Source organism: Plecotus auritus, assembly GCF_963455305.1.
Source record: "Plecotus auritus genome assembly, chromosome: 15".
Classification (NCBI taxonomy): domain Eukaryota; kingdom Metazoa; phylum Chordata; class Mammalia; order Chiroptera; family Vespertilionidae; genus Plecotus; species Plecotus auritus.
The window spans coordinates 16,399,623-16,413,106 of record NC_137781.1 but is presented as its reverse complement, the minus strand read 5'-3'; the positions used below and the strand labels follow the sequence as shown (position 1 = coordinate 16,413,106).

At 43.2% G+C, this 13,484-nt stretch overlaps 1 protein-coding gene and 1 long non-coding RNA gene across 3 annotated transcripts in view; both read left to right on the top strand.

The window, feature by feature from the left end:
• Nucleotides 1-13,484, top strand: part of LOC308239138 (zinc finger protein 548-like) — an 80,098-nt gene that overhangs the window by 15,870 nt on the left and 50,744 nt on the right. Inside the window, exon 2 of one of the 2 annotated variants that reach the window (XM_080651748.1) lies at nt 10,842-10,965. In XM_080651748.1, the coding sequence (XP_080507874.1) occupies nt 10,842-10,965 (124 nt within the window). Of the gene's footprint in view, nt 1-10,813; nt 10,966-13,484 lie in introns of those variants that run through there. The other variant, XM_080651746.1, reaches the window with a different exon arrangement.
• On the top strand, nt 436-5,467 carry LOC308239139. Its single transcript, XR_013959698.1, has 2 exons — nt 436-552; nt 2,272-5,467. It is a non-coding gene; the product is annotated as an uncharacterized lncRNA (long non-coding RNA).

The following is a 13,484-nucleotide window of genomic DNA, read 5'->3' as shown; positions in this document are numbered from 1 at the left end:
TAGATAAATGGCACTTCCCCCAAACCTGAATAGGATTTTTAACTACCAGACAGCTCAGGGCATTTTATTGTGTCCTATTGGCCAAATACCTGACCAGCTGCAGGCTATTCCCCAAACTGACAATGCTTCTGTATCCTTTGATACCCTACCCTTTGAAGTGTATATCTCTATCTTGCCTTAGGACAAATTGTTTTGAATAAAAGCACAGGTCCTTGGTCAAGGAGGGAGTCTTTAGCTCCTTCAGCTGAAGATCCTCTGACCCCCAATGCCTTTCAAAATTATCTTTAGTCCTTGGATTCCTTCGTGAATCTACATGCAGCCCCTTTCTCCAGAATGCTGAACACTTTGTAAGGCTGGGAAAAGAACCCTAGCAGTATTAGATAATTCCCATGGCACCACAGTCAACATTCATTTCCTTATCATTATCTGTTTTTAGGGTTTTGTCAGAAAATGAAAGTAAGGTGGCACCTTTTGAGCAGAGTGTATCTGTGGATGGAGAGTCACCGATCAGGGCTTCTAACACAGCTCCAGCAAGCCAGAATGCCCTTCTGTGTAAGTGTTGTTTCTCAATGTTAAAATATATCCTGCACCTGACCGAGTTAGAAGCAGCATACATTGTGCAGAAAGCATTCTTCAGGGATTCATGTGTGAAAGAATTCTCTGAGTGCAAATTCTCACCAGCAACAGAGGGATGCTAGTGAAGAGAAGCCCTGGAAAGAAGATGTGGACAGGGCTTTGTTTGAGTCCAAGACCAGCTTCTCCTTACCTTGGGTGCCTTCAACCAGTAAGGAGACTTAGGAAGACTTCTCAACCATCTTGCATCATCTCAAGCCCCAGGCAACTCTTTACACTGAGGATTCACACTGTGGCAGTGAGATTTCACAAGAATTTATTGATGGAAATAGTATTCACCAGAGTGGTAAATGTGAAAATAGTGCCAGACACAACCAGAAAGTTGTTCAACAGCAGGATGTCTGCTCTGGAGAAGTGAATTATGAGTGTAAAAATTGAGGGAATGTTTTTAGAAGAATCTTTAACTTAATTAGAAACAGGAGAATTCACACTGAATAAAAGCTCTATAAGTGAAGTGGTTGGAGGAATTTCTGTAGTAAGACACTGCTCTCATTAAACACTGGAGAAGAGCCATATGAATATATCTATTGGGGGAAGGCCTTCAGTCAAAGGTCTACCCTCATTCAACATGATACCATTCACACTGAAAAAAGAGATATGTGTGTAGTTAATGTGGGAATTCCTTCTCCTGAAGGTCTTATTTCACTAAATACCACAGAGATAACACTGGAGAAAAGTCAGATAAGACTACAGATTGTGGTAAGTCCTTCAGTCATGGCTCTACCCTGATTCAACATCAGAGAGTTTACACTGGAGAAAAGCCATCTGAGTGTAGAGAATGTGAGATGTACTTTCATCAAAGGTCTCTCCTCATTAACTACCACAAATTTCACACTGGAGAGAAGCCACATGAGTTTAATGATTGTGGGAAGTCCTTCAATCAAAAATCTACCTTCATACAACACCACAGAATTCACAGTAAGGAGAAAAAAAGTATGTGTATCAAATGTGAGAAATCTTTCAGCCAAAGGTCTGACTTCAGTGATCACCAGTGAGTTCACACTGAAAAAAATCCATATGAATATACAGATTGTTGGAATTCCTTCATTCATAGCTCTACCCTCATTCAACATCATATAATTCACACTGGAGAAAAGCCGCATGAGTGTAGCGAATGTGGGATGTCCTTTTGTTGAAGGGCTCACCTCACTAAACAACACAGAGTTAACAATGGAGAAAAGACGTAGGAATGCAGTGACTGCTGGACGTTGTTCAAATGAAGGTCTCATGTCACTGAATGCCTCAGGGTTCATACTAGAGACAAAAGGTTTAAAAAATGTGTGTGTGAGAAGTCTTTTAGGTGCCATATTCACCCCTTAACCACAAGAGAGTTTACACTAGAGAAAAGCTGTGTTGGTGATTGTGGGAAGTCCTTTAACCAAAGATCTAAGCTCATGGAACACCATGGAGGTCACACTGGGGAAAGATCTCATAAGTGTAGTGAATGTCAGAAATCTTTTAGCCACAAACCTAGCCTAGTTATACACCTGAGTTCACCCTGGAGAAAATCTTAAATGTGCAGGGAATACTTTATTTTTCTCACTTAGAATAATATCACTGAAGGAGATTCTTTGTGACACATTTACCTGAATTTAAATTCCTTTTAATGAAACATACACTCTGTTTGATTCATCATAGGTTTCAGATGAAAGTGAGGCTTGAAGGAGCTGCATTGCACATGCTAACACGCACAAACCTACTACCTGATTGATGTCACAGCGAGTATTTGTGGCTGAAGAGATTTCACTGCTAACACATGGCTCACCTGAAGAGGGTGCATCAGTCACAACCACTGTGTGCTCAGAGCAAATGTATTCTGTGTTCTCACCTGTGCTTGAGAAAATTATGATTACTCTGAGCTCTTGTCAGTATCTTCATTCCTTTATTTCTGATGCAGGCTTCATCCAGAGTGCTTATCCTCAGCTAAGAAGTGCTACCTCTATGAGGGACATTGTGGTTCTCACAATATGCTGTGATGAATTGTTTCAGGTTCTAATTCACCAACCTACAAACTGCTTGCTGTAGTCTGTTCTGGTTTATGATCTTTCAGAAAAGGTGTTTTTTCTTTTGTACCTTTAATTTTGTTGATTATATTCACTGCCTGGGGTGACTAGAAAGGAAAGTTGTGATCTGTCAGAATGGAGAGGTGAACAGATATGATGGGGTCCCAAACTTTCTGTGCTTTGGAAGACACATAATAATGGCAGAAAATCAGTTTGTCCCATATTGGCTTTTCTGAATTGCTGCTTATGGCCTTAAAAAATTGTCTTCTTGACTTTGTGGTTCTAATTTTCAGCCCAGTTCCCCTATTATTGGTGAGGTCAGTGGTCACCCTAGAAAGGAAGCCTTTGTTATGTTTTTGTGGACCATCTTAATCATAGTCTCTGGTCACAGGATATATTACATAATTCTCCACAATGTTTAGGGGAATTCTTCCCCACATACTGTAAAGGAGCCATGTGCTGTGATGTATGAAATTTCATACCCTGGTGTCATTTTTTTTATAACTCTGAGGTTTATATGGAACCACCACTAAGACATACACACTGTAGTCATAGTGAGTGGTAAAGATTGCATTAGATGAAAAGTGCCTCTTATGAATGTATCCCACAAATGAGCAATGGTTGTGGCTTTGTAATCTTTGCATACAGACATTCTCAGGTCTTCCATAATGTTCCTGTGGCTGAAGTCATTGGCAGAATAAAATAATCTCACAGTTTTTTGGATTCCCTTGGACCATCTAGGGCAGTGGTTGGCAAACTCATTAGTCAACAGAGCCAAATATCAACAATACAACGATTGAAATTTCTTTTGAGAGCCAATTTTTTAAATTTAAACTATATAGGTAGGTACATTGTTATTAACTTAATTAGGGTACTCATAAGCCGGCCTTTGGTAAAACTCAAGGGGCCAAAGAGCCGCATGTGGCTCGCGAGCCGCAGTTTGCTGACCACAGATCTAGGGCATGCACCTCAAGGTTTCCTGATCACAAAATCTCAAAGCTAGAGGAAGGATAATCCTGTACTCACTGCAAGGATGTGTCTTTTGTAACCAGTTAACAACCTTGTTCATTCCGATGGCAATAGTCTTCACTGCTTGCAATATTTGCTGCCAATGAGGCAAGAGTGGTCCTCCCAGGAAATTAGGAGAGAGATGGTAGAGCACATACAGGGTTGCCATTTTAATTTTCTAGCAAGACAGAGATATCTAGGTCTTCATTTGGTACACTTTTTAAGGTTTTATTTTGGTACTAGAGGCCCAGTGCATGAAAATTCCTGCACTGGAGGGGGAGTCCCTCAGCCCGGCCTGCCCCTCATAGTCTGGGAGCCCTCAGGGGAGGGAGGTGACCCGGTAATCAGGAGAAGGTGATGCTCCATCACACCTCTGCTTCTGCCACTGCTGGCAGCCTAAGCCTTGGCCAGCCCTGGTTACCTGAGCCTCGGGCAGCCCTGGGCGGTTGGGCAGCTGCCATCCGAGGCTTGCCTGCACCTTAAGACATCCCTGGGCTTCTGGGGGACTGACAGGCCTGTCACCCCAGCGGGGCTGAGGGTGCTGGGCGCCGCCATCTTGTGGCTGTGGGCACTTCCATCTTTGAGGGCATGGCAGTCGATTAGCATATTCCCTCCTTCTTGGCTGTGGGCACCGTCATCTTTGCTACAGCATGAAGGTCAATTAGCATATTCCCCTTTTATTAGATAGGCTATTTATAAGTGACATACAACAAAATGCACTTTTCTAATGTGTACTATTTGTTGAGCATGGACAAACGGATCAAACTGTAAAACCGTCACATGTGAAATAAATGTATCTCTCACCCATATACAGGTTAGGGCAGGGGTGGGCAAACTTTTTGACTCGAGGGCCACAATGGGTTCTTAAACTGGACCGGAGGGCCGGAACAAAAGCATGGATGGAGTGTTTGTGTGAACTAATATAAATTCAAAGTAAAGGAGCGGAGGGGAGAGCAAGAGAACCCTCTGCTCTTTCGGCTCCGCGGGCCGGATAGAACAGCTGAACGGGCCGGATCCGGCCCGTGGGCCGTAGTTTGCCCACGGCTGGGTTAGGGCAAAAGCAGAGTTACAGAAGTGAGTATATAAAACAAAGAGCTTATTTTCTATTTTAAATAAATATTTTATATGTTTAAAATATATTCATTGATTTTTTAAAAAGAGAGGGAGGGAGAGAGTGAGAGAAAGAACTGGTGATATGAGAATTATCAAATAGCTTCCTCTTATGCACCACCTACAGGGCATCCAGCCAAGTATGTTCCCTGTCCTGGAATGGAAGCAGTGACCTTTCAGGGCAAGGGATGGTGCCCAACCAACTTAAGTACAATGGCCAGCAACCCATTATTATTTATTTATTTTTATTATTATTATTTATTTTTATTTATTTATTTTTTTGAATTATTATTTATTTATTTTTGAATTAATTTCCATACAACAACTCTAAAGCTACTTATTTATTATTTATTTATTTTTGAATTAATTTCCATACAACAACTCTAAAGCTACTTTATCACACCCTGTATTTACCTTCTGCCTTCCCCATTCCTAAATGCATTAATTGATTTTCCTTCCTTTACAAGATTAGTTCATATTTTTCATAAAATTGTAAGCACTATAAGGTGTGTAATCTTTAACAAATATTGGTCTCTTTCATGCTACAAAGTTATTTTGAGATTGAACACTAGTGCTCATGTGAAATGTTATTTTTTATTGCTGAGTAGTATTGTGTTCTGTGTACTAACACTTTATCTATTGATCTGCCTATGGTTTTTGTTATTTCCAGATTTAGGGTATTATAAATAAATTTTCTGGAAATACTGTGTTCAGTTATTTATATAAATGTATGTTTTACTTATCTAAATGTTACAGTGTAGGTACATGTTTTGCTTTTGAAGACATGCAAAGCTGTGATGTAAAATGGTCATTCCCTTTGCCTTCCCAGACACACACAATAATGGAAATTCTAGTTTTTCTTTAACCCTGTAAACTATTCTATGTTTAATATTTTAAATTGTAGGCCAAAAAATCAGTATAGTGTTAACTTGTCTTGTTTTAAATACATTACCATACGAAATTTTTATGGTGAGAATTTCTTTATGCATTTATTTACACTGTCTTTATCACTTGTTGAAAGGTCTGATCAGAAACTTTAGCGATTTTAAAATGAATTTGGGATTTAACCAATAGGAGGACAGTTCAGCATTTAAGCCATCTTTATTCACTTCATCCATTCCTTAAGGACTCAACTGATTTCTTTGCCATTTGGAACTATATGTTTTGAATACTGGAAGGAAAATTGTTTTTCTCAAATTTTATCTTATGCACAATTTAATGCCCACTTGAATGATACACTTTTAAGTTAAATCTATTTTGCCAACAATCTCCACCATTCATTTCAAGTCAAAGCATTCAATAGTAAATTAAGTGAAGTTAAGTTTTGTACCTTTCTCAAATTTTCTGGTGGTAAATACTCTCATCATGATCAGTCTCAAAATGACAAAATGTTGGCACTGAACATGGGCCTGCTAGGATATTTCAGTAGCACATCATATTTTATTTCCAGCATGCTGATGCAGTAGGTACAAATATACTCAAGAACATTCATGATAAAATAGTAAAATAATGGTAAGTGGCAAGTTTTAATCATTTTTAAACATTGATGTAAGTGTAATTGATTTAAAATATAAATTCAAAAATATATTTTTATTGATTTCAGTGAGGAAGGGAGGGGGGATAGAGAGAGAGAGAAAGATGAATGATGAGAGAGAATCACTGATAGGCTGCCTCCTGCATGCACCACTATATGAATCCAGCCCACCACCTGAGCATGTGTCCTGACCAGGAATTGATCAGTGACCTGCAGGGTCATAGGTTAACACTCAACCACTGAACCACACTTGCCCAGCTCTCCTATGATTTCCAGGGATCCCACTCAACCTGCAACCAGGGTAGCAATGAGCAGTGGCAGCTCATCCTGGCCTAACCCCTGAATCCGCGCTCAAGGCCTCCTTTACTCTGAATGCCCAGTGAGCTAACAGCAGCCTCTCTTTGGCTCATTTATTTCCCACTAGAGGGTCCAAGGAGTTGGGCCTAATCTCTCTGCTGTTTCCTGTTCCATCATAAGGCCTACATTTTTTCATTATCCCCAGCTTCAATTAATGTACCCTCAAAATCTTCTGAACTCGTGTTGTCAAATCTTTTCTAGCATGAAGTAATGAACTCAAACACTACAGACCAAGGTGCGGCGGACCTGCTCCAGGCTGCTTCCTGCTCCTGAACACAGTTATGCCTGGGACATCTTCTACAAAACAGACCAAGGCATGTTTTGCTTAGAAAACCTGGGAGAAAACGTGATGGTACCCATTCAAATTGGTGTTATTGAATCAAATCAATTTTAACACTATTCTTTTTTTATTGATTTTTTAGATAGAGAGACTGAGAAACATCAATGATGAGAGAGAATAATTGATCAGCTTTCTCCTGCATGCCCCCTACAGGGATGGAGCTCCCCAAACTAGGTGTGTGTCCTGACCTGGAACCCAACCAGAGATACCTTGGTTCATGGGTCCATGCCCAACCACTGAGCCGTGCCATGTGGGCAAAATATCATTTTTTATTATTGACTCTATTACAAATAGACCCAAATTCCCCCATCCTCATCTTCCTTTGCCTCCCACTACCCTGCCCCCACCGTTTCTAGGTGCTCAGCACATTATTGTCTACATCCATGAACTATGCACATATGCATATAATTTGAAAAAATATATTTTATTGATTTTAGAGAGAGGAAGGGAGGGGGAGAGATAAATACATCAATGATGAGAGAGAATCACTGATTAGCTGCCTCCTGCAGGTCCCCACCCTCACCCACCTGAGAATTGAACCTACAACCCATGTATGTTCTCTAACCAGGAATAGAACCATGACCTCATGGATCCTAGGTCAATGCTCACTCATTGAGCAACACAAGCTGAGCTGTATTATCTTTCAAAAAAAAGTTTAATATGTATTTTTGATTGTTGATAGTATTACAGATGTCTCCCAATTTTTTGCCTGTGCATATATTCCTTGGGGGATCTCTCCCAGTCCTCCCCACTCCCCTCTCCTGGGAGATCTCCCCAACTGTTCCAGTTAACCAGGTCTCTGGCCCCATCTTGTCTTTCCCCAGGGCCACTTGCTGAGCCACATCACCTTTACTCACCAATGTCATTGGCTGGGATGCTAGGCCTCCCCTTGGTGTTTGGGAAAACTACATTACCCAGGAAGGAATGCGACCACGTAGGCAGAGCTAAAGGGCACTTTTGTGGCAGTGAATCTGGTTAGGGCGGGACGTCCGCCTTCCTCCTCCTGGCGGTCATTTTGACCTCTTTAGTTTCTTCAAGGACTCACAGGCTTCAGCCCACTGGTCGTGAGAAAGAGGAGGCTGAGGAGGCAACGTCCTTGCTGTTCAGGGTGTGTCTGAGGCTCTTTGAGCACCAGCCTCCTTGCCTCCGGGACTCCTCTGCTCACAGCATTCAGTCCGCCTGACCCCATTTAACTCCCAGCCTTGGAGACTGGTGTCTCTCAGGTCCTGCCGCCCAGGTCCCAGCGTTCAGGATGGTGAGTCCCTCGTGGGTGACACAGGGTTGATGGGGAAGAGGGTGGAAGGCTGCAGTGCCATCTTGTAGGGACACGGTGGTGCGACTGAGCTGGGAGGATTCGGAAACCCGGGCCTGTTTTGGGTGTAAAGACAACAAAGATGAGGTGTGGTTTTGCACGAGGAGTTTTCCTTTCATTCTCAGAACGCTGGGGCCATAGATGGTTGTGAACAAAAGAGGGACATTTTCTGAGGTGGTTTCTAACTTCTCCTAACATTGCTCAGAGGAAGAACAGACTAGAAGACAGAGGACAGCAGCTGTGGACAGGAAGGGGAGTCCTGTAAATGGCAAGAGTGAGCACTGAGGACTGAGCCCTGAGATCATACAGGATCTGGAGGGCACCTGGCCTCGGGGCTGGGCAAGGTACTGAGCAGCCTGAGCCATAGAGCCTGGTGGCTGCCAGGCTCCCAACAGACCCTTTTCTTTGCACAAATTCCTGCAAATGCAGAATCGTTAGGTGTACGGGTTTGTGGAGCTTATTTCAGGGCCTCACACACTTGTACACTCTGAGATAGTGATGCGCTGGGACTGTCAGCCCCTCCTGTAGCCCTTGGACCTGGGGACTGTGAACGAATAGACACTAAGCCCAGACTCCTAAGGCCAGGAGTAGGGCTTCAGGATATGGACCTTGTTTTTGGCCACCAGTGTGATGAGTGCGAGGTCCTCCAGACATAGGGTCCAGAATGTGCCAAGGCTTGGAGTAAAGAGGGAGCTGACTCTGAAATCTGCAGGTATTTACATATATATATAATGTGTAGAAAGGAAGGGAGAGGGAGAGATACAGAGAAACAGTAATGATCCAGAAACAAGGACCAGTTGGTACCTGCACAACCCTTGCTGTGGACCCAGCCCACAGCCCAGGCATGTGACCTGACCAGTGCATGGGTCTCTGTTCAACAAACTGAGACACATCAGCCAGGACTGTGGATCACTTTAATACAAGGAATCATGGTCAGGTTGGTAATGGCAGTAGTAGCTCTGAAAAGACAGTGTGAGCGTGAGGACTGGCTTTCTTGCTGGGGCCACTGTTTGTGGGAGGTGGTGTCACAACACAGCATAGAAACAGAAGTTGTCATGTAGAGTGTCAGGAAGAGATAATGGCTTTGCAGTGGACACGGCCTTTAAAAGGTGAGTGCATGTGCGATGAATTGGAGGCCGTTGAATAATTCAGAAAGATGAGATAGGGAGGTTGGGGTTTTTACATATTTACTTCTCCAAACTCTCACCAAGATTTTGTTGTGACCTTTGGTGTGGCCTGGCTGTTGGGAGTAGCAGTCTGTCGTGTGGATTAGCTTAGACCTTGAGTGGTCATCTGTGACACTCACTAAGCATGGTTCAGAGGGCCTTCGGGGCTGGGACTTGAGTGACGATTAAGTGAAAGGTCTTGGTTGTGACTGCTGAAGGGACATCAAGTGCAGCATCAGGGGAGGTGGGCTCTGGGTGTCTGAGATCTGATTGTGGTTCTTCATAGGTTAGATTGAAGAAAAAACAGTCATGGAGAGAGACCTTCATAGCCGGACTCAAGGCTGCCTCAATGAGTGTGGACTATCAGGGTCTGGGCAGTGCTTGTCCTGTTTAAATTTGGCATCACACATTCTGAGTAATAAGTAAGAGGCCAAGGAGAGTGCCATGAGGGCTGGTGCTGTGGGAGTGCAGGTGTGAGAGAGGTTTGGTAGAAAGAGTGATGGGCATTTGGAGAGGGATTGTGAATTCATGGCCACAGGTCCCTGACATTGACATAAGAGTGGATGGAGGGTGAGTCCATTTCTGGTAGTGTCTGGATGATACAATAAGGGGAACTTTAGGGTAATTGCCTGGAAAGGGGTGTTTTGGCATATGGCCAGGTATAGAGCTTAGACGCCATTTATCTACCCATCTGATTTTGGTTGTTGGGTGCTGACACACTGATTGTTAGGAATGAGGTAGCATACATCAGTGTTACATGGGGTTGAAATCTTCACTGGAATGGAGGTGGTAATCTATAATTTTGGACAATAAGGTAATTAAAAAATAACCTGTTTTCGCCACAGCAAATTTGTGTTACCATTGAAGTTGTGCCTCTGAGAAGGAAGCGGTGAGAGAGAAGTGTTGGTCAAATAACTATGTGACGCAGGTAGTGCAAAGTGATGGCCTCAGCACTGAGATTGTGTTTGTAGTTTGAAGTGTGATGCCATGTTTTTGGTGTCTTTGAGGAACAATGTGAGGGACTACAAGGGTATTGACTAACAAGAGCAGTATCAAATCACTCACACTCCCTGTATGGCTAACATCTCTTCCTACCCTATGTTCTTGACACCCACTCTGTTGTCAAGAGGAAGTGTGGTGTACACGTGAAGCCCAGAGCTCAGTTATTTTCTATCTGCTGAACTGCCTTTATTGTTGTGGGAAGACAAAATATCAGTAGAAATATAAGAAGACAGTGACTTATGCGGGATGAATCCCTGGTATCTTCTCTGGTGTGTGGAGTGGAGAGAGCAGATGTATATGGAGGGTGGGGAGTATGACAGACTAGGAATCTTAGGAGTAAATCTGATTATGTGCCGTTCTGCCCCCATTATGACAGGATATGAACTTTGAGGATGTGGCCATTGCCTTCTCCCAGGAGCAATGGGTGCTTCTTGATGAGGCTCAGAGACTTCTCTACCGCGATGTGATGCTGGAAGTTTTTACACTTGTATCATCTGTAGGTAAGACCTTCCCATCTCTCCTAGTGTCCTGAGGTGATGCCCTGTCTTCCTAGATTCTCCACCTGTAGCTTTCTCTCTCCCACAGCCAGTCCAGCGACTGTGCTAATTCACCCATTTTCTTGTCAAATGTGCTGTGGCTTCCAGAGCAGAACTCTGTGGAGAGAGCTGACACCCATAGTCTCACAAAGTACAGGCAGTTTCTGTGAGTCAGCACTTTTACAGACACCTTATGGGTTCTTGCTCTTCCTATTCCTGGGATATTTCCTACGTCCACATCAATGACTTCCCCTTCTGCCCCCTTCCTTTAGCTAAAGGTTCTTTGTGCCCACCTGTGCCATGTGGTAGTCTTTAATTACATGAGCCATGGGGTGTGCTTGTAAGACCTCCTTAATATCATTTGTAATATTTTCTTCCCTCAGTATTATTGCATGCTGACTTGCTCTGGGCTAGTACTGGCTACTCACTTCTGCCATCTTTTATAACTACTCAGAATGTTTAGGTTTTATATATTTGTAGAGGAGGAGGTGCAGAGAGAACTCTGTTTTTTTACAGAGTGAACATGCCAGATGGTCTCAGAGGAAACCTGGTCCTGCTGTAGGAAACTGGGGGAAAGTATGACATAAGGGTATTGTTTCTATCATACCAGGAACCTGCTTGTGTCCAACAGTGTTTAGGTGCAGGTGGCCAAAATACATTTGTACCTTTTCTTTCCCATACTTGACGCTTTTCTGATATGTCATTTCATCTGTGACTGGCTGGCTTTTGTCTGCTTTCACCTTTGCGGCCTTCTTTCATCACCTGTTCCTCCTCACTGCTCCCTCTGCTGTATTCTCTGACATGGACCTGAACATGTGTTACGAGGTGATCCTAAACCAACATACATACCTAAGTGATCCTAAACCAACAGCAACATGTTTATTGAAATAAGATGTGACCAACCTTCTGCACAACTTACCCATGTTACCAGCAGACAAGCCCTGCTGAATGCTGTTAGCAGAATAAGGAGCTGGAGGTGCTGCTTCCCTTCCATGTGGTGCTTGCCATGTTTGTGTCATATTTCTGTTGAGATCTTCTTTGTTTTGTGATCTTCAGTGGACCAGACTTCACAGCAGCCTCTTCCTCATCCTTCCCACAGTTGTTGTTTTCTCTTACAATTAAATGGAACCAATGTCTTATGTGCAATACACTTTTTGTAAAGGGACTTACACCTGACACCACAGTCAACATTTATGTCTTCACCATTTTCCCCTTTTCAGGTTGTTGGCATAAAACGGATGGTGAGGAGTCCAATTCTGATCAGAGTGTATCTGTAGAAGGAGAGTCACAGGTCAGGGCTTCTAAGACAGCTCCAGCAACCCAGAAGAACCATCTCTGTAAGCGGTGCTTCTCAGTGTTAAAAAATATTTTGCACTTAACTGAGTTACACGCAGCATACTTTGAGCAGAAAACCTTCATCAGTGACACATGTGTGAGAGGCTTCTGCTTCAGTGCAAACCCTCAGGAGCAACAGAGGGATGCCATTGGAGAGAAGCCCTGGAAGGATGATATGGACAGGGCCTCCAGTGGGGAGGCTGAGGAAAACATCCCAGCCATCTCAGAGCTTCTCATGCACCAGGGCCCTCTCCAACCTGAGGAGCCACCATGTGGTAGTGAGAATTCACGGGAATTTGTCAGTGGAAAAAGTTATCATGAGTGGGGTGAATGTGAAAAAGCTGCCAGCCACAACCAGAAGGTTCTTCAACGTCAGGGTGTCTGTACTAGAATAGTGAATTATGAGAGTAGCAGGTGTGGGGATATTTTTAGACATAGCTTTAACCTCAATAGACATAGGAGAATTCACACTGGAGAAAATCCCCATGAGTGTACTGATTGTGGGAAGTTCTTCAGTGAAAATACTGATCTCGATAAACAACCCAGCGTTCACACTAGAGAAAAGCCATATGAGTGTAGTGATTGTGGGGAGTCCTTTAGGACAAAGGTTACCTGCATTCCACACCACAGAGTTCACACTGGAGAAAAACCATATCAGTGTAGTGATTGTGGGAAGTCCTTCAGTCAAAAGCGTTACTTCACTGTACATCACAGAGTTCACACTGGAGAAAAGCCATATCTGTGTAGTGATTGTGGGAAGTTCTTCACTCAAAAATCTAGCTTCACAATACACCACAGAGTTCACACTGGAGAAAAGCCATATCAGTGTAGTGATTGTGGGAAGTACTTTAGTCAAAGGTCTTCCTTCAATCAACACCACAGAGTTCACACTGGAGAAAAGCCTTATGAATGTAGTGATTGTGGGAAGTCCTTTACTCAAAAGTCTTCCTTCAATCAACACCAGAGTTCACACTGGAGAAAAGCCTTATGAGTGTAGTGATTGTGGGAAGTCCTTTAGACACAAGTCTTCCTTCACTGAACACTACAGAGTTCATACTGGAGAAAAGCCTTATGAATGTAGTGATTGTGGGAAGTCCTTTAGACACAAGTCATCCTTCACTGAACACTACAGAGTTCATTCTGGAGAA